The 22,615-nt window shown below is 36.6% G+C and overlaps 1 protein-coding gene across 1 annotated transcript; it reads left to right on the top strand.

Annotated features, from left to right (window-relative positions):
* The first annotated feature begins 64 nt into the window (after positions 1–64).
* On the top strand, positions 65–21,794 carry LOC107187783. Its single transcript, XM_015575957.1, is given in 5 exon segments — positions 65–401; positions 5,846–6,002; positions 15,252–15,609; positions 19,714–20,874; positions 20,877–21,794. Coding segments are annotated over 5 exon segments (2,931 nt in total).
* The last annotated feature ends 821 nt before the right edge of the window (positions 21,795–22,615 follow it).

Here is a 22,615-nt window from a genome sequence, read left to right as displayed (position 1 = left end):
GTTAACGATACCCCATCTTACATCGCTACTGTAATACTAAAACCTCCCCCGTTTTGACTTTCAGATGCTGCCAATGTTACTGGCAGTGCTCTGCACAGCACTACCGCAGGTGCTGTCGCAGAGCAACTACGCCTCACAAGGTAACAGCATCGAGTACCAGCCCGGCCTGCCGCCGAGCACCGTTCTGGACGGGAAGGTGACCAAACTGGACGACATCTCGTCGATGATATTCCTGAATCGCACCAAGGCGTACCTGAATTGCAGCCAGGGCAGCATGCAGGTCGAGTTGAAGTTCGAGGAACCGTTCTACGGGGTCGCCTACGCCGACTTCGATCGTAACAGCGCGTGCATAATCAAAGGCCGTGGATCGACCAGCGCCAAGCTGGAACTACCTCTAAAAGGTGCGTGGTGCTATCTTCCTTCTGGATTCAAGACTGTGCGGGTTCGTCATCCCCAGCGAGCGATTCGTACCGTTTACGATCTATAAACGGAGTATCGCACGGTGCCCACACGGGGAATAACATTGCGCGTGGGTCGCGATACACACTTCAGAAAAAGATTCTACTTTTTATATATTGAGCCTTCAAATATTGAGCTGTCCACGGAAATGTCGCGTATTCTAAGGCGATTTGTTTATTGACTCTGTATCTAGAGACTAGAGATATTACTTTTACCCGGCTACCTATGAGATACCCGGATAAATAAAAGTTACCCGATTACCGGTGAGATACCTGCTCAAATAGCACAAAAATATCATATCTACGACCGGAGAACGTACGTTCCGGACGTTCGGTACATCCGGAGGACGCCACAGTGGTTCGAGTCCTACATGGTAGGTGGACAAAACTATTTTTTCGCGATATTGAGTTCATACGGGGTTGTAATTGTTAGGAAACGATCCTGTTTCGTATCACAGTTTATTATCTCACTAAAAATATTAATAACAAAAACTATGACTAATTAAATGAAAGAAAAAAACAAAATTACTGTATTGCACTTTACCTATAAAATAAATGAAAATAAAAAGGAAAATACATAATAATCAATAAATACTTAAAAATAAAAACAAAAATGTAACTTGAAACAGATTAAATAGGCAGGCAAAACATTCCGCGTTCTTAACCGGATTAGCAGCACTTCTTTGGTATTCTGAACGTAAAGGTATTTCTGCAGCAAAAGTTATTTTATTGGCAGAATTTTCTTCTATAATCTTCGTCACTTTCCTTAAGAACATTGGTCTAAAGATTTAACTGATCTCCCGACAGAACAGGAGCTTGATGTTGAAGGAATTTTATTAGTATCAAGTGGACCTTCAAATAAACCAAAATCTTCCCCTTGAATCCAGTCTTCAATCTATTTAAAAAATACTCTCGCTATCTACCACCTTTATCCGAACGTTCCTTGATTCGGCTTACTATTTTAGATGTGTTAACACTTATCTTTTGACTAGTTACATTAGGCACATCAACACATCCAATTTTAACAAAAACTTGCCAAAATTTATTAAATTGAGCCTGACTACGAAAAATCTGCCAAAGATCGAAGAATCCATCCTTGGTATAGTAACTAGAAGAAATTATAAATATACACTACGTATAAAAATTAGAAGATCACTTAATCTTGACCAAAATATTGGCGATTTGGTTAATATTTGAATTATTATAATTTCGTGACAAAAAATGCACAGTAGCCTACCTGGACTCATTTTAAAAAGTGAAGTTTTAGTTTGAAGTTGCACCCTTTAAAATTTTACGTAAATACTTTTGGATTCGTCTAAAAAATTTTAATTTCCTTTTAGATTTTCCATAATTTTTATAAAAAATAAAATGTTTTATTCAACATACCTGGCTATATGAGAGATATAATGTATTATATAACGTGATAATGTAACAAAATAATAATAACAGCAACAACAATAATGACGGTAATAGTAACAAGAAAAATAAAAAAATTATAACAACCACAATAAAAACAGTAAAACTGAAAATTATAAAAAGACAAACACTACAAGGAAACGTATACTGCACACTGGTCGCTCAAAGGCTGAAGAAACGAATAAGAGTTGACGGGAAAAGCTGAGGATATTATCATTGTTTATGTTGGAAAATTCGAGGAAACGAGCGAGAGGTGATAGAAATATGTTTTAGTATAGGATATTATAAAATTGGTTCATAAGTATCAGCGGGAAGGCTAAATAAACCGCCAGGTGGCGAGTTTATCAGGCACGCTAGTATACCTATGTCACGGGCGTGAACGTTAAGATTAATTTTAACTGTAAGTATAGTTTTGCAACGTTTTGCAAGTCCAATTTGCTATAAAAAAAGCTAGAAAGTCTCTAGCTGAAAGTCAGCAATTTTTGTGCTCGAAGAAAATGCCAAGAAACATATATTAAGAAAATGATTTATTACAAGTTTAGTCTTAAGGAAGTGCAATAACAACACATGTAAGATATAGACGAAGGTATGTAGAGTAATTTGGCACCTTGTTTCCTTCACTGTTTTGTGTGGTTTTGATAAAATAACAATTGGAAGACAGTGTTTTTTTTTCGTAAAATCAAGTATAAAACATTGAATTACTTTTTTGCACCCCAAAGCACTCCGTTGCTTTTGATATATTTTTATCCTTGGACATTGCTTTATATATTTCTTGAAAAAGTAGGTGCTAAGAGGTGCTAAAACTATAGTTCTGTTCAAAAGTATCTCCTTACTTGTGCACTAGTGAAAAATTATTGAAATTCAATGTTCCATAACTTTGTTAATATTCGTCAGAGTTTGTTTAAGCAAAAAGCAAATTAAAGCTCAAACCTTCTACTTTTTTATTCTTTCATTCGATTTTATTTCACTCGGTGGCCAAGAGGTAAAATATTCCCCTATAAATAAAGCCTTCAAATTGTAAAATTTTGTTCATACTTAAGAACGGAAGTCCCTTATAGACAACAGTGTTCGGAATTTTGCATACATTTCAGAAATAATAATTCTTTGCCTTCAAAACTAGTCAAACTGCATCCAAAACGGATATTTTTTAACGAAGGTATAGTCATTTACAGAACGAAAGACATGAAACCATAAAGAGGCAAGCATTTCTGTAAATGGCCATAACTTCGTTAAAAAACATCCGTTTTGGATGCAGTTTAGCTTGTTATGAAGGCAAAGAATCATACGATAGGGGCGTATATTGTATGGTTGATCTGATGATGGGGTAATTCAGGTGTGGATGATCGATCGATGAAGGACAGATATATCATAAGCAAGAAATACTGTCTGATGAAAAATCTTGCACAGCATTTTCTGACGAAAATTAATTCTACTATATATTGCAAATAAAAAAAATTCTTAAAATATATATTATTATATATATTATATACTATAAATCAGAATGTTTATGATCGTAGGTACCATCGACCCGCGTGCATCCATCGCTGTCAGTTGATTGTTATCCTATTAAGTAAATTTCGTCTGTCAATTCCTGACGATTGAAGTTTTTAGTATGTTATTAATTTTATTCGAACTAGGGTTCGCTGATGACCTTCTATTAGATTAATTTTATTAGGACTAGGGTTTGTTGATGACCTTCTATTATATGTATACATATCTTACCGTACACAAAATATTTGAAGAGTATTGATTTCCTTTAAATGACTGCATCCTTGTTAAACAACATAGTTCTTCGTTGAGGTTCGGTTTATTTTAAAGACAAACAATCATACTTTCCGGTGGTATATATCAAAATTGCAAAAAAATATTGTTTGCACTCCGTAGCACTTGACGAACATCAGGGAAAAGTACAGTTTGGCATACTCCTATTGAAGGGTGAATTTTACCCTCTAGACAACCATTTTGATAAAATTGATTTTGAAGAACCAAAAACTAGAAAGTTCAAACTTTAAAAGGGTTTTCGTTTCATCCACTTTCGATGAATAGTAACAAAGTTATGAGATTTTGAAGATTGGGTAAATTTTAAAATAGTTTTGGCCAGCTTTTCGGGTCAAATACTCCACTGTGCGACGTTACCTTGTAAAGTCACAGCTCTATTACAGACCACTTGTCTCAGAGATGGGTTTGAATTTTTCTTTTACTATCACCATCTAGTAAACAATCTTGAAAGCTCTAGGCGTTTCGGTACCTTTTATTATGTAGACAGTAACCAGCAAGTCCCCTGTTTCTGAAACGATAAGAAGAACTATGTAACATTCAGTTGGTTACTATGAAAGTGTCACAAAATTAGTCATCGTTATTTCCGAGACTAGTTAGTCATTGTCATATCTGAGACTGGTCTGTAGCTAACAATCAGGGTTCACGCTTTTTCAATCCTTCCGTGACTAATGGGACAATACGTCCTGAGGTAATTTTGACAATGTCTGCTGGAATGTATGTTCGCAAATTCAATTATTTTGTCCTCGAAAATATAATTTACAAGAAAAAAATTCATTAGACGTTCAGCAGTCAAGTTCGAGGAACGGCCTAAAACTCTGTGTTCAAGCTGTATTAAGTGCTTTACACCGTGTCGTTCGTAATATTATAAGTAATAACTTTATTCTATTCACCAAATGGACTTTGTTATCCATTTTGCAAGACATTTGTCATAAATGAGTAAACGTATTTATCAATTTGTTATAATTTTTCTGTCGACATTCAGACCTATTGGAACATACGATCCTATTGTGAAGGACTAATGTGACTTGTATTTCCGATTTTCAAAACTATGTTTAACCCATTTTGATTCTTCGGATTTTATCAGACATTATATTACTGAGTTCGTTGTTAAAAAACAAATCCATTTCGAAAGGGTTAATGTTAATACTAACAGGGAGACATCCTGACAACGAAAATTTCGTTCAAATTGGCATGAATTTGTAAAAAATTACAAAACTACTGAAAACTTGTTTGTTTGTTTTTATTAAAAAATGATTTAAAAGGATGCAATAGCCCCTAAAAGTTCGTCGCTCAAAACATACCTTTTACGATTTCGTATGAACTAATTGTCGTATCGAAAAATGTTTGAAACGAAAGTTACTTAATTTTGAATGTAGAGTTATACGTGTGTATAAAAATATGTTATCTGCGATTTGTAAAAAAGAATTTAAAACTCTTATTAAGTTACTGGAATATTATTATAAATATATCACTACATTAAAGTTCCTATCATTTCATCGCAATATAATTACAATGATGTTTGAATCCCTTAAACAAATTGTTTAATTCTTGAAGAGGGGAGGTCTTCTTTAAAACCCGCAGATAATACATTTTTTATGCACTCGTACAATTCTACGTTGAAAACTAAGCAACTTTCATTCCAAACATTTTTCGATACGACGATTAGTTTACACGAAATCGTAAAACGTATATTTGGAGCGTCGAACTTCGAGTCGAACTATTTCACCCTTTTAAACTATTTTTTAGCAAAAACAAAAAAGTGCGTGTTCAATAGTTTTTAATTCTTTACAAATTCAAGCCAATTTGAATGGAAAACAAGTTTTCTCACTGAGGATTGTACCTTGTTAGTTTGACTTTGTACAGTAAATCATCGATGTGTGTTCGAAGGCTCCTAGACACTGACAACAACTGGTCCCGAGATGTAACGCTGGCTTTTTAATGAGGATTAGCACGGTGATAGAATTTGTAATTCTGAAGTTAATGATATTTTTTCAGTCGCATGTGACCATTAGGTTATGAAATATTTAATGTTCAGCACCGAGGAGCCTTCGAACACTCATCGAGGATTTACTGCATTATATGTAGAATCCACCCTGTGAATGTGCCCCACATTTTTATCAACACTCTGTATATCGGAAGCGTGCAGTTAGTGGAAACAGTTTAGGTGACTGCAATGATGTTCGATGTTCCAGGATGTGGCACGAGGCAGGACCCTCAACGCGTGTTCACCAACAATGTCGTGGTACGGTTCCATCCCGGCCTCGAGATGGACGGCGATGAAGTTATCACGATAGTATGCAGATATCCACCGCCAGTGGCGCCTGCGCCGCCCAAACCACCCGAAAGCATGTAAGTAATTCACCCCGAAGCCTTCTACTTCGTGCTCTGTATACACAATGTGTCGCTGAAGAGCTAGAACTTGTTTATTTCCGATATTGATTTTGACGTTAAAAAAACAATTCGTAAGAAGAAATATTGCTTTCGTTATTATGATTAGACTACGCTGCGTCTCACTCTACTTTAAGTCCTTTAACAAAGTTGTGCAGTTACTTGACTGTTCTTTTCTTTTTGTTATATTTATTGGTAGGTATTCACACTCACAAGGTAACCTCGGTGACTGATACACGCCGAGTGTGATGTAACTTTCCATAAATGTTCATTAGACCTATCTAAGAATTTAGTCGTAAATCACTCGTGCCCGTTTTTTACTTTAAGGGAGAAATTAACCCTTTCATCCGAGCCGATCCTTCTATAGTATAAGTGCTTATAAATCTTAAACCACAAAAGATATTAAAATATTGTTTAAATGAAAGTGATACTATTTCTTCGGGCGTATAAATCTGTACAAACATTTTGATGAAAAAATGTTTTCAGATAAATTTAATAACTTATTCTTCCAGAACTAAAAAGAAATTGTTATGTTAAAAATTTTTTGCACATATTTATACGCCTCAAAGAACGGTATAACTTTTAGTTAAATAATTTTTTGATATTTTTCGTGGTTTAAGATTTATAAGGACTTACATAGAAGAGTCGACTCGGATAAAGGAATTCATTTCTCTCTTAAACTAAAAAATAGGCACGAACGAATGACGGCTAAATTTGTAAGTAGGTCTAATGAACATTAATGCAAAGTTGCATCAAAATCGGGGTGTATCATTCATTGGGATTCCCTTGTTAGTTCTTCTTTTGGTAACCCTACTGTGAAAAATCGCTTCGCTTTACGATAGCCATTACAGCTATTACGTCCACCTGATTTCAAAATCTTAACTTCAATAAAGGATTACAAATTGTAAGTGAATTAAAAGTGAATTAAATAGAGCAGAGGGTCCAGTAAAGTTAATAGAAGATTACAATAAATTTATAACCAAACGCAAGGATAAAAAATCATTGTTATCATGAACTTGTAAAAGGTTTTTCCTAATGGTTCCTCTGATCGTAATAGGGATGCGATCGTGCAGTCTGTATGAGATAATAAGTGAAGAACAATATCGTAACGTAAAATATTTAAGGTTGTATTTGCTAGTATCTTACATTTAAACACAGTGACATATTTCAAATGATATGAAGAACCTTGTTTCGCTAAATTCTACTCTGAACTCACGAAACGAAACCGATAAAATAGCTCTCGGACTGATACTTTCGGGGGCTACTGTGATTAAACGCGATTTTCGTCGGTAGTGGTTCCAGAAAGAATATTAAATACCAATAAAAATAAAGAAAAAAGAGAGGTAGATAGCTGGATAACTTTGGTGGAGAACTTGAAGTGCCATTGGATTACAATTGTTCTAATGAGCGAGATCGAAAAAATTCAACAAAAAATTTTTCATCATTTGTAGAAAAGAACCTACCCTAAATGCTGTCTCAGATGTGATACGGCGAGTCGGTGATCTCGTGAGTAAGTGGTGAAGAAATAAAAATCGTTGGACCGTGGCAGTTCTTACTTTGCAACCAGCATGGCCGAATGAGAGAACGGCCACGCTTCGACAATTTTTATTTCGTCATTGCTCCCACATAGAAGTAAATAGTGACTCGCTGAACCACGCGCTGTCTAAGACCACCAATTATTATTTTAGCTGATAATAATTTAAAAATATAGATTTATTCTGAATTGTTCGTATATTTCTAAAAGTAGGTTTCTTGTAGAATATTTTACGTTCATTTTATGTGTACATTACATTGATTATAATGAATAATGGTTACATCTATATTTCACAAATAAATTAATCGTATTTCCTAAATCGTACCACGACAGGGTTTCTTCAATCCTACCGTGTACGATTATACGTCACATAATGTTGAATTACTAGATGACGGGAAAAAGAAAAGGTTGTCTCGTGACAATTTATATATTATATAAGAAAATATAATTTAATATGCGATATGAATTAATATTTACGTAAATATGTTATTTTTTTAGTTTGTATACCTAGGATGTTCCTTTGTTTGTTCTTAACATATGTATATAAATATGTACACATTAGTAAATAATTCCCTTTTTCACCCATAATTTGTTCAGTATTTCTATTTGCAAATATTTTTAAAGGAGGTACAACATAGGAGATCAGCTGTTTGCATTATACATTTTATACGTATTATAGGTATTTAACATCTAAGAACAGCTGCCTTAAATATCAAGCTGGAATGGCTGATATTAACTTGCGTACCAAATAGGAAATATAACATAAAATATCTTAAGTGGTACGATATAGGCAACTCTCCTTTATATCTATACAGGGTGCCTCAGATTGAGTAATACAACCGAGCAGGAGACAGAAGGTGATTATACAGTATATCCGGTTTAAGTGTATACATATATACTATCATTTCTTTAACTATGGGCGTGAAAAAGTGTTCGATTTTATGGAACAAACTTAATAGAATATTGAATTTTTTTAATTATTACAGAGGTTTTAATAACAATTTAACTTTTTTAAATGGAAATACATATTATGATTATGCAATGTTATAAAGCATTTCAATATAAATTCTACGACGTATTGAAAATTAGTTTTGAACAATAATTTATCAAGTTCGGTTAGCGGTATTTGCCCATAACGTGTGGTTCTCCAGACAAGAAACAATGAAACAGTTTAATAATTATTACTCAACGTATATGGCGTTGAATTCATTTTTTTTCTTTTGGCAATAATATAAATATACAGCCACTTAAAAGATTACATAGTCATTAAAATCTCTGTAAATAACAATTAAAATAAATTCAAATTTCTATTATATTTGATCTACAAAATGAAACAACATTTATATGCAACATTTCTTCGCATTTTCAATAGTTAGAGAAATAACCGCGTCTATATGTATATTTAAACTGGACATACCATCGTATAAGAAAAAATAAGTCGAAAAAAAACACTAAATTATTTTCATCTAACGTTTCGTTTTCGAGAAAATCGAATTTGAAAATTAATCTGAAATGCGTGTATCGTCATGGTAGTAAGTAGAAACAGAATGCAATGAACAGACGCGCTAGTCAAGTCCTATTCAGTTGCACGCGTATCTAGAGAAGGGCCAATTCAAGTAAATACAAGTAAATAATCGATACTTTCGTTTCGACACCGAGTATTTTTAGTATCGATACTTTCGGTTGCGATACATACTCGGTATCGAAAAAAAGTATTCATATTGATTGGAATGAATATTCAATATGAAAGCTAATGAATGTGAAGGTGGTTGTCGTCCAGTTATACTACTTTGTTAATAAATCTTTGTTAATAGAACGTGTATTCATTAATAAATGTTCATTAATAAAACATATCTTCGTTAAAATAAAATATGGGCAAATTGATAATCTAGATAAAGTTTCAAATAACGAATAAAAGATAAAAATGTATTTCGTCATTTTTAATCATGTAACGTGGAAATTCCAATTTTTAGAACATAATACTTCTTCCTGAATGAGTCGACATTTGGCAAACAATTATTTAATCTCATTAACTGTTTGAAGCTCAAAATGACGGCCACAGACACTGCAGCTTTTCACTATGTATTATTCGAATAAAATTCTCCTCAATTCTGGTTAAGAACTCATTTTCCTTCGGTACAAGTAGGTATCGATACTCTTGATGCGATACTAAGTAGATATCGATACTATTTTTCGATACACGTTATGAGCAAAAGTATCAATACGTTGACGCTATCGGTTTATCCCTAATGGTAGTAAGTAGAAACAGAATACAATGAACAGACGCGCTAGCCAAGTCCTATTCGATTGTACGCGTTCCAGCAGACCTTAAAATTCGATTACCTCGAAAACAAAACTTCAAACGAGACAAATTTATTCTTCTCTTTCGACTTCTTTCCGCTTATAAAATCACCTCCTGTCCGATTTTACTATTCGTCCGAAACCGGCTATATGTTTGCGAGATATTGTGTGTGTACAACAGATCACGATTGACCCAACTGAAACTCTAACTGAGAACCACTGAAATTCCGCGTAGAATATATCTGCATCTTCTTGAGCAAGATATACAATAGACGTATTCTGGATGTGCTAGCACTCGTCATTGACGGTGGTTTATGACACGGCATAGTAATGCTTAAGCCTAGAACGCATGTAACGAAGATACATATTTTTGATAAAGGGGATGTCTTCGTCACCTCTGCAGACCGTGCACATTTCATGTGCAAATGTCTTATGGAAATGTCTGGAATTCCGGACAATTCAATACTGTTCACCGTGTCGTAAACCAGGAATCTCCAAACGGTACGAAAGTTGGCCTTCGCCCGCGCAGAAGATACAGTCCTCGCTAAGATATAGCGCCGTCGTAAAATTGGCCAAGCGGAAAAAAAACACACGGTTCGAGCGTTGAAAGATCCGTTTATGTGATCAAAGGGGAGATAAGGACTTCGAGTAACGTTCAATGCTGTACGATGTTAATTCAGATCCAAAATGCTTCTAACTTTCTGTATTATTAATGACAGCCTGCAAAAAGTTAAAGTTCTTTCAAATATTCCAAATATTAAACAGAATTTACAGTTACCCTTCGTAGTAAATGGCCACCTGAATATCTCAGTTGTGACTGGTGATGGGAAACAATGTCTCGGACCAAACGTGCATGGTATCGAGGAGCACGTAATTTGATGTAAATACCAATTTTTGTAAGTGGATGCGTAGAGATCATATGAAGGTCAACTTAAATTTTTTTAAATGGAAGGACATGTTGTTTTATGTACCATCTACTAGAGCGTTTCAAGACACATACAATGACCTATTTATGAGGATACGTAGAAAAACATATCTTTCCTTTTAGAAAAACAAAGCTGACTTTCACATGACTTCTACGTGTCTACCTATCAAAAAACTATTCACATCAAATTATCTGCTCCTCGATACCACGCAAGTTTGGTCTGACACATTTTTTTCTATCATCAGTAACAGCCGAGATATTCAGGTGGCCTGTTTTACATGACTCACCCTGTATAGTTAGTCGACAACCTTTTCCGGTTTATTACATCGAACGTCGATTTAAACATCTATAGGAGGTGTCGCCGCTCAACGCGATAGTTTACGACCGCACTGTATCTTAGCAAGGCTTACGGTAAAATTTTGCTAAGAGCTCGAATCTCGAGACCGTATGCGGACACTTATAGTGGAGCTGCAAATACGCTACTTTTCGAACCGCGAGTGGGTTACCGTTTTTTGCTTGCTAGTCAGTTGCAGGCAACAATGTGGTCAAACCAAAATGTCAAAAAATAGATATTCTATAATTTTCATTTCACGTTATTGGGATTATCTCTAACAAACTGGTAAAATTTATCTGATAAAAGTGAGCCGAAACACGGTAATCATTGGACTATTTTAAGTTATGTATCAATACTCACTAAACACATTATAAATCAGATAGCTTTAAGCTGTTTCACTATTATTACATTCAACAAGATTTAAAAATTAGAAACGCTCGATACTATATGATCCGACGAGGAAGAGTTATGGGTTTATAGAATGTGATAAATAAAGATAACAAGAAGTATCACTGTCACGGCGCGAAAACAATTTTTGATGTACGGTTTTTTATTGTTAAAAATCTGTAGCCTAGCCGTTTAAATTTTCCTCACAGGTGTGCGTTTTTTGATACTGAAAGGAAACGATGATCGTGACTATCGAAACATATAATAAACAATATACACACATAGCAAAGATGACTTCGTTCCACCGTATCCTTCATCTTCTATGTATACATAAAACGCAAAATATGTATGTATGTTTGTTAGCTAAAGGCTTCTATACAGTATCTGCACCAAATGTAGCATGAATATTCTTCAACACACCAGAAAAAATACTGTGGAGGAGCCCACCCCCTAACCACCCCTAAAGCCCTCTAACACTTTCAGAGACACATTTTTTTCTGAACGAAACATTAACTCTAGAACTACCAAACCCGTCAAAATACCTGATTACAGATTTACTATGTTACCATTACTAAAATTATAATGGTGTCTTTGACGAACTCTACGTTGACTTTTAATTTACTACAGATTTTTTTTCATACTACAGGGTGTCTCACCCGATTTTGACATCTTGATTTTCTCGCTATTGTTACTCGTAGCAAAAAATGTTTCAGCGGAGGCTTGAATGGTATCAAGTGGAGCATATTCTGATGTTATTAGTTTTTTCATGAGTGAACGCGTAAAAGTTATATAAAGGTCAACTTTGTATTCTTAAATGGAATAAGGTATTTTTTAATACATCAGTCGATGCAGCTGGACATTGGTTATAAAAAAGTACTAACCAGTGTATGTCGAAGAGTTAGTAGTTCAGGAGATATTTCAATTTAAATAATTCTAAAACACCATTACTGTCGTACAAAGACGTTAGCGTTTATTTACAGGAATGGTAATAATGTACGTAATTGAATTCTCAAGAGTCTAAAATGTACTGGCACGTGCATACTAATTACATAATTGATCGAAAACATTAAGAAAACTGAGAAAAAAAGTGGTACGTATACGTATCACTGCTTCTGAACGGGTTAAGCCCAAGCAACGCCAAGCACACGCAGCTAATTACTTTATAATGAATTATATTCTTAGTAAAAAAATATTGCAAGTAACTCATATTTCCACATATTTTTTTATTGTATATTAAAATTTGTTATGTACATCATCATGCATATAAAACGCATATTCTAATACCCGACTTACAAGGGATGTTACATGACAGCCAACGCGTTAACACTTTAACGCCTAGACCCTTAAATCGTTAATATGTTATTATTTTGAAGACGAAAATAGCATCTTATACCGTTCTATTTTTTTACTTTATTTTTTCGTTTTTATTTATTTTTGGAGGGAGCACTTGAATTTCTTTACCAAAAATATTGAGATGTTCTTCATATCAATGAAACTACAGATCTCTATTGACAAAAGTTCGACATTAACCAGCGACAATATTTGACGCATTTTTAAAATTAGTGCTTGCACGGATGCAACACTGGGAATTGAGGGGGGAGCTTGGTGTAAACAGCTAAAAATGAACGAATTTTTGGAAATTTAATGTGAAGGAAGTATTACAGCAATCTCGTTGAAACTTTGAGAATACTTTATTGTACAACTAAATTGAATACAAACACGTTTATTTTCTTTTATGGGCTGTCCATGAGCAAAAAAGGTGTGCCACACCGGGGTACCCTAGTAGCAATTACTGTTGGCATTTTGATGGGCCTTTGATGCACTATTGGTTGGCCAATAGTTAGAATTGTTACCCTTTTTTGTAACTAGGCCAACAATCACACCCAACGTAGAGCCCACGTCACTATACTACGAAGGACCAACTGGAAGTTTCTTTCTGTAGGGCCAATTGTCGAGTATCTACAATAAACCAACAATAGGAAGACAGTTGGCTATATTACATTTCCATAAAATTTTATGTATATTAAACAGATAAATAAGTGTTTTACCAGCAAAGTTACCTTTACAATTTATTATGTACGATTTATACATGCAGCTAATTATTACAAATAATTATTATAAGTTATTTCCAGTCTTCTGTCCCCTGACTCTATTTTCACAAAATGTCAAAAGACAAACGTGTTGCGCGACAGTACCAAATTGTGAGTATATTCATAAATAAGAAAACAAAAAAATCAATTTGAAATATAATAACAAGTTCTTGGTTGTAGCAACGTTTCTGATGTCTTTAACACGATATTTAAATGTTGGCAAACTTTCGGCGGGCCAATGTTGTATTATTATTGTAAGTTTCCTGTTAATTAACCAACTATAATAATTGTAGGCCCAACATTGGATACTCGTTGGCAAATTGTCATAACTCTTCCGTCATAAGCCCTATTTTGAAATTTTGTAGGCAAAAACACTAACTATATCCCAACTAACTCCCAACTGTTGAATACCGTTGGCCAACCATAAATGTTACTAGGGTATGTAAATAAAAGAATATTCAACCAACGGACCCAGCCTTTTATGCACATATTCTATAACATCTTCCTCACACCATGAACCAATTTTGAAGTTATAAAATGCAAAATTGAAAAACCGATGACATTTGTTTAAAAAAAGGTAACTTTCTTCGGGTAAAAGATGCTAAAAAATATGTTTTATTGAAACAGTCAAATTATAAATGTAGGTTCATGCTGTGAAGAAAATATTAAAGAATATGTACATACAAGATTGAGTCAGTTGGATGAATACTTTTTAAGTTACATTCTCCGGTGCAGAACGCCTTTTTGTGCTCAGGGGTTGCACATAAGTCCATATAACTATAATATTTATAGATTTGTCGTGAAAATCCAAATTTTTGTATTCAGTTTAATTGTACAATAAAGTATCATCAAAGTTTTAAAGCGTTTAATAATTTCTTCACAAAAAATTCCCGAAAATTCATACATGTTTAGCCCGTCCATGCCAGGCCGTTCCTCCCTTAAGGGGTCATGCTCAATCAGAAATAAAAAAAAAATCGATTTTTCACTTTCTACATTTTCTTTAAGTAAATCTCAAGAATATTCTGTGCAAGTTTCAAGGTAATCCAATTAAAAATGACAGAGTTACAGGCGTTAAAAAATGAACATTTTTTATAAATGTAAGCTTAACTTGAAACTTAAAACGCGTTTTTCTCGAAACTACATTTTTCAAATCGGTGATCAATATTTCTCGAAAACTACTGTGTCGAATTACATGAAACCGTTTGCGCCTTATTTCAAACCAGAAAAACTTGTCCTTGAACGAAGGTTTTTTTTGTTCGTTCCATACTTTTATTTTAATTGACCAAAAACGAATGATTTTTAGGTGAAAATCGCACTTTTTTAGGAAAATGTCCGCCATTTTGTTCCTAATCAATATTTCGAAAAACCTCACGTTCAAGGACAAGATTGGTTCTTCCATTACCTAAATCTTACTGAATTTTTAATTTCAAACGAACCGTTACGAAGTTACAGTGATCACGGCAGACCACTTTTTGTGAAGAGACATCCGTGAGATCGCTCACCATTTATTGACTAATAAATATTTTTAAAAGAAAAAAGTACCAAAGAACACTCTTTTTTCGGCCTGCTGACTGAGCATGACTCCTTAAAGGGTTCAGGTAGATACCGATCTCAAAATTTGTTTGTCGTTTGCCCACAGTATCGCCACAGCGACCGCCTCGCCGTTGCCTGATCCTCCACTGAAGGGATTCCAGATTCTCCTGATCATCTGCGCGATCCTGTTTCTCTCGTTGCTGCTGTTGGGCCTGGGCTGCTCGTACATGTGCCTGAAACGGCGAAACGTTCGTGTGATCCATCGTCACCCGTTCGGCTGCGGTTCAGGCTCCGAGATAAAAAAACTCTCGACCTCTTCGCTGAGCAATATCACGATGTTCGAGGGCCTGAAAATCCCTCGGGCCCACGCGCTTCTGCACGCGCCTCCATCGACCACAGGGAGCGACGCGAATCTGATGATCGACCACTCGCTGCCCAGCGATTACCCGAGCGAGAGCTCCGAGGTGAGTCGTTCGATGGATTTCATTTCCATATTTTATAATAATAATAATAATCATAGTTTATTGAGACGGGCGTACATTTGCCCAATATACATTCATATAATAAAAAACACTTATTGTAATAGAATTAAACTTAATCATATTTAACGTTACAATTAATGAAAAGAAAAGAACAAGAGAGAAAGCAAATAGAAGTAGAAGTAATAATACGTTATACTTAACACAATGCATAAATTCATGCGAGTATGTGCGCGCGCGTGCACATACACATACAGTGGCAAACAAAAGTATTGTCACAGGAGGTATGACTATACATAATGTTAAATAAATATAAAAAGAACGCAGTTTCTTGTTTAATCCTTTTTTCAAATGTAAGTCTGGAGTCCGAAGTTCAAATATATTACAAGTCATAAAAGTTAAATAGACCTGTAACAAAAAAAAAAAATAAAAACCACATCGTGGCTCGTTTTCAGCGGAACAAAAGTATTGGCACACCTACGTTTTTTTAATATAATTTATTATATTGTAAGATCTAATATTTGGTATTTAAACCTTTTCTTCTAATAACTTCTTTTAATCGATTAGGCATTGAATTCACTAATTTTTTCGTCATCTATGACCCTATTTTATGCCATTCTTCTAAAATTGCTTGTTTTAACTGTTGTTTATTTACAATATGGTGTTTTTTTAATCTTCGAGCTAATTCGTTCCAAATATGCTCGATAGGATTTAAATCCGCTGACCGTGGTGGAGTGGGTAACATATGAGGTGTGCTGAAAACTATCCATTGTCGAACAATATAGGCGGTGTGCTTAGGGTCATGATCTTGTTGGAAGTAATAGTCGTTTCCGAGATATAATTTATTCACGTTTTTTTTTAAATTCTGTTTTAAAATGTTTAAATAAACATATTTATCCATTATAGTATCAATAAACACAAGCTCTCCTAGGCCCGAAGAGCTCATTCACCCCCCATACTAGCACACCGCCACCCCCATGTTTGACCTTTTTACTGGTGTTCCTTTCATTTAATTCTGTGTTACATTACCGCCATACTTTAACTTGCCCATCCGATTGATAAATATTAAATTTGCTTTAATCCGAAAATAAAATTTTGTCCCAAAAGTTTCAATCTTTATTTACATACATTTTTGAAAATTCTAATCTTTTTATTCTGTTCGTCTTACTAATAAGCGGTTTCTTTCTTGCGATTCTTGAATTATATCCGGCAGCTCTAATTGTAAGTGGGAGAAGAATCGCCAAAATAGATGAGCGGTTAATAAGAGTAGAAAAGAGAAGGGAGAAATTTAGGCAAGAGGAAGAAGGAGCGAACGGGATTGAATGCGGGAATGAATTTAGATAAGGTAGTGCAAATCAAGTTCATTTCATAGCAAGTCAGGCCGAAATAAATATATTTATGTTCATGCAGATGCATAGACGAAACTCTGGCAAGTCCGTGCATACTTTTAGAACTTTTCTATCATGTGCTAATACAGTAGGGCCGCCCTGTAACATAGAAAATACGTTCCGCGTTATACGAATTTCGTGTTATACAGGATCCAAAGCGCAAAAACTTGAAACAAAATAAAACAGTTTTATCTAATATAACAAAAAATAATGTGGATTTCATCTCATTTTAGAATAATAAACACGTAACCTTCTTTGTTTATAGGTATGCACAGAATAACTTAAGATTTTTAATCGCATTATACGGAGATAGTAGCGCAATTTTTCGTTCGTGTTATAGGAGTAACGTGTTACACGGGATTCTACTGTATGTTGTGAAAGTGAGTCAAGGATGTAATGATTGGTTGACCATCATACAAACAAATGATTAATGATGATAGATATTTATTTTTAAATAACAGAATTTTGCTAACAAGATAGGGTTTTTAGGTGTCCACCGCTGATTGCTTTGGTTTTCAGATATATTTTGAACGACCGAAAAATAGAAAATATAAACATATGTTTCTTTATTTTGGCCTGTTTTCATATTTACATGGGGTGAAACGGCCCCACAAAGTTCATAAGAAATTGCACAAAAGTTCCTATTTTTAGTTTAAAGAATATTATAACATTGCGTTGAATTAAAATCTTATATAAATTTAATTTGTTACATGTTCATACATTATATATATATATGTGCTGTAACAGGACAATGTAGGTAAGTGATAATAAAATAAAACTTTAATAAGACTTGATCTTAAAATAATCATACAAAAGTCGGTACTATTTTTCTATGAAAAATGACTGGAACCTTGTATTTATTCTTTATGCAAAGGGTAATATCCTGCTAAAAGTGACTGACGACAAGAACATCATACATACAGCAAGTTATGACACAAATTAAATTTATATCAGGTTTTATTTAACGTAATGTTATAATTTATTTTATATTTAAAAATGTAATTTAATTTACTAATTTTATTAAATTCTATACGGTCTTCTCGTCCCTTATTTACACTTAAGCATATTCGTTAAAATAACAATAGGAACTTTTGTACCTTTTCTTATAAACATTGAGCAAAGGTTTCACCTCCATAAATATAAAAATGGACGAAAACAAAAAAAGACGTTTTTGTTATTTTTCGGTCCTGGAAAACATATCCGTAAACGAAGAAAAATGTTCATAAAGAAATTTTCTCTTTACGATAATCCTGCTTTTGAAATCATTCAAGCTGTGTGTTGAAACATTTCTGATATCATTGAAAATGAAGGAGATATTTAGGTACTCGGTCTTAGCTGTAGCACCCTGTACATACTACATATCGAACATCTGTCTGTTCCAAAGTGGTTTATAACTTCGAACGGTCACTGACTATTTGATTGTATTCATAGTACATCTGTACAACAGCTGCAAGCAGGTGCTGCACCATTCTATTTTTTTTCGTAAACTAAATACAACGGTAGATTGTATCGAGTAGTAATTAATTTTTGTTGTATTACAAATTCATAATTCAGGCCAAGAAAGGTTAACAGCCGCGTTTGCTAATAGTCTGCTATGTTCCGCATTGAGCAGCGTGGCGTATACTGTACGTATAAAATTGTACATCTTTTATTGAATGCGGTTGTAATTTGCGATTATGTAATTATAATGGTTGACCGTAAAAAATGTATGAAGACTTAACGCATTACCTACCATCGGCTGTTTAATTGGTTCTTAGACTTAACGATAAACAACCAGGATGTCTCCGTACATTTTTCTGTCGCAATAACAAATTACAATCGAGACGAAGCAATACGGCAGTCCTGATAATGTAATGTGACAGTTTCTTGTTTGAAGCTTATTTAAAACGAAATTAAGAGGCTTTTTATTGATAGCACTGACCTGTCGTCATTATGTTACGTTGTCAAGTAGGTCACAGTCCGTACAATTTGTTTCCTGAATGATTAAACACAACGACGTGAAGATAAATTGAATTTCAATTATTAGAATGTTCTTGGAAATATGGCGCAACTTCGCTCGTTTTATTTCTTCTGACATAGTTGTTACAACAGGGAAGAAGAATTTTTTGCGGACCGCTGGCAGATGATCATAGATCAAGGTGGAGTGTACTTTGCTAATTGAGATTATACTCTGTTCTATTTTCAACTTGACAAATTACCATTCTGAAACGCGCAATCTTTTCTAGGTCACTTCGATAAATTGCTACCTTTAGTAAAGAAACATGTCTTAATTGTACATTATTCAGTGGAATTAACACACGCAGAATTTTGCGTGTGTTCAAGAAAACAACAAATCGTTTTGAATCGAACGTAAAACAAAACTTTTCCAACCGTAATTAACCCTATAATACCTGAATTTTCATTTTAAGAAAAAAACGTTATTTCCTTCTTTACTCTTTATTATCATATTGATAAATATAAAAATTCTAAGACACATCTAGAAACGTAAGGTTTACTTTTTTTCATACGTCACAAAATCGTCACATTCGTCCTTAAATTAACTCCAAAACATTCTACTTTCTGTATTATGTACGTCATAACCAAACGTCACGAAAACGTCACGAAACACTCAACGTTGCAGAGTTAAACATTAATACGACGTTATCTTCATCAAATGTCTTATTAATTTGTTCACTAAACAAAGGTCAAACTCGATTTCCAGGTGGACGAAGAACCATCGCTGCCTGTATCCTCTGCAGGCTCGTACGACAACAAGGCGTTCATTCACCACGAGACCCACCAGCGACAAGAGATGCGTACCACCAGTTCCCTCTACTCGGAAACGGTCGCCGCCGAAGTGGAGACCTCCTCCATGATAGCTGCGAACGCATCGAGAACCGGCGTTCCTCGTCACATGGTGGCGGTCCCAATAGAGCCCAAGTTCGACGTGCAGATGAGAGTGAAGAGAGCTCCGCCGCCTCCACCCAGCCCTCTGCCATCCGAATCCGACGTGGCGAGCGTCGCATTGGAGAGAAACCTGACCACGATCCTAGAAAAAGAGGAGACGAGTATGACTCGAAGCCTCGAAAGTCCACCGGCCAGAATGACCACGTTCTCCTACGTTCCGGAGCTCCACGGACCCCCGGGAGGAGGAGCATCATCCCCATCAACGATCTCACGGCAACAAACGCCGCCCGTTTACTCGAGGATTCTCCGAAAACAGGCTGAACGAGAGACGACTACCAGCACCAGTATGGTACAAGAACGGATCCCGTCGCCCTCCCCGGTCGAACAACCGCCTCTCCAACATCACGAGATCCGCAGACCCAGATCCTTGACCTCGTTGAATACCGAACTGACCGAGACCCGTTCCCTCACGGAAGTGACCGATCACACCCACGCCAAGTACAGAGTAGCCAGCATCCTGGCGCCAACACCTCCGCCACCTCCGCCGATCATTCCGACAGCGACCACCACTCATACGGCGATACAGCATCGTGAACACCATCGTCTGTTCCGCGAGGAAGTGACGGAACCGTTGGTGGAGCCGCAGGTGGTCGCCCCGAGACGTCCAGAGATCACCACCCACGAGGTGGACGATGTATTCCTAAAGACGGTCACGGAGAAGAAAACGATCGAGGACGTGGAGCGTCACCGTAGACAGGTGACCGAGTACAGAGCCCGGCCCCAACCCCCGCCAGACCCCAAATGGGACGTGACGATCAGAAACTATCCGACAGAGAATCTTCCGCCACCACCGCCCGAGTGGGAGAACTTCTCCGATGTCAGTTCCACCTCGAACTTAACCATCACGAACGAACCGACCGGAAACCAGAGCGAGCTACCGATAGACGAGGAGCCTGACGTCAACATAGAGCCAACGTGTTCAGCAGACTGTCCCGCGTTCTGGATCCCCGTTACGGCGCCGACTTGAACGACGAGGAACGCACTAGATGGCGTGAAATAATCACCACAGACAGCACCCTGCGGACACTGTTGACGGAGGCCGTGGTCAAGGAGGACTACGAGCTGATCCGCAAAGACGCGAGATACACGAACCTATTCCCGCCGGCCAAGTGGGACGTGATCATCCGTATCCTTGGCCCACCCACGAACCAAGCCGGTTCAACGTCTTCCTCGAACCACGGAAAGAATCACCGATACAAAAGGTCCAAGTCCTCCGAATGGGACACCAGATCAAGACGGTCCTCTTTGCCGACGTTGTACGAGTACGAGAGCGACGGCGGCAGCTCCGCTCGTACCCACGGTCATCGGATTCAAGTCTCCCATTCCGCCTCGGCGATGGGTCAGCCAAGCCGTTTACGTAGACTCGGCTCGAGTCACAGGGGCGCGGGTGGTAGCAGCGAGGCCGACGTCAGATCCATGTCCGAGATGACGGTTCGCGACTTCGCGAGAGTGGACCGAGATGATTTGACGAGCCTGAGCTCGTTCGAGGGCGCAGACTCGTTGGTCAGGTCTCTCAGCCAGCCTAGCTTAGCCAGAAGCGGTTCGGAGTTCACCGAACACTGGGGTATACCCTCGGGGATGATGGACCTACCTCCGTGGGCCGCCGAAGACGCGGAGGACGGGACCAGTTCCGTCGAAACCACGCCCAGGGTCGTGAGAAGAAACGACCGCTTGGATGTTCTTGCCTCGTTCGACGACCGCAGACAGGGTCCGGGAGCAGCCACGACGAGATCGAGTCGGTACATGGAGAGAGAGCTGAACAGCGTCCGCGTCACCGAGAGCCAGAGGACCTCGAACTGGTTCCACGATGATTCCGAGCCCGAGATGCAAATCTGAGGGAATTCCACTGAATACCTTTCTTGATTCCGTCCTTTAGCCGCCGTTGCTCTCACTTTCGTCGGGAGCCCGGCAGAATAATGTATCTTTCGATTGGTATATTTTTCACGAGAATCGTTCATTCTCCGATTTTGTAAGATTCTTTCGTCCTCCCTTTCCTAAAACTGTGCTGTCCAAAGACTGGGCTCCTTGAACCCCTTGACACGTGTCATTGTTAACAGAGATCAATACTACGACAGAGATGTCGAAGATTCATGCGTTCGATGCAAGATAAATGGTACTTATTGACTTGGTTAAAGGTGTGGTTTTCTTTGATGCCGTAGGCAGAGTAGGGGAAACCCAATGAGAGGTCTAGTTACACGTGTCGGTGATGTGTCCGCTTAGTTCTGTGAAGATGTCAAGTCTGGGTTAGGTTCAGTGTCTGTTGATATTCCTATCTCCGCTGACATGCTTTTGGCTGCTTTTTATATTTTCGAATTTTTATTTCATATTTTTATTTCAGAAAGATATCCACAGATACCGAAAATATTTATCAATTTTTTCAGCAAATGTATTAATTAGTGTAGTAAGAAATTCTCTTTCAGTTGTCCTATTCAACCAAGCTTTGGATTATTCCATTCTGTTCCCAAAATGTTGTTTAACCTGATGCAGAATTATGATAGCCATGACATTCAGAACTTTGTCATAAAAGAAAGTCATTGTAATAACAGGAATACATTGGCTGAATACTGTACGGATACCAGCAAGAGTGAATAGTCATCGCTAGACTGTGAATATTCAAATTGCTAGATTGTGAATAATAAAAATTGATTTGCTCTATT

This window comes from Dufourea novaeangliae, unplaced genomic scaffold (genome assembly GCF_001272555.1).
Source record: "Dufourea novaeangliae isolate 0120121106 unplaced genomic scaffold, ASM127255v1 scaffold119, whole genome shotgun sequence".
Taxonomy (NCBI): Eukaryota; Metazoa; Arthropoda; class Insecta; order Hymenoptera; family Halictidae; genus Dufourea; species Dufourea novaeangliae.
Note: the sequence above shows the minus strand (reverse complement) of the source record. Positions and strands in the feature narration are given on the sequence as shown.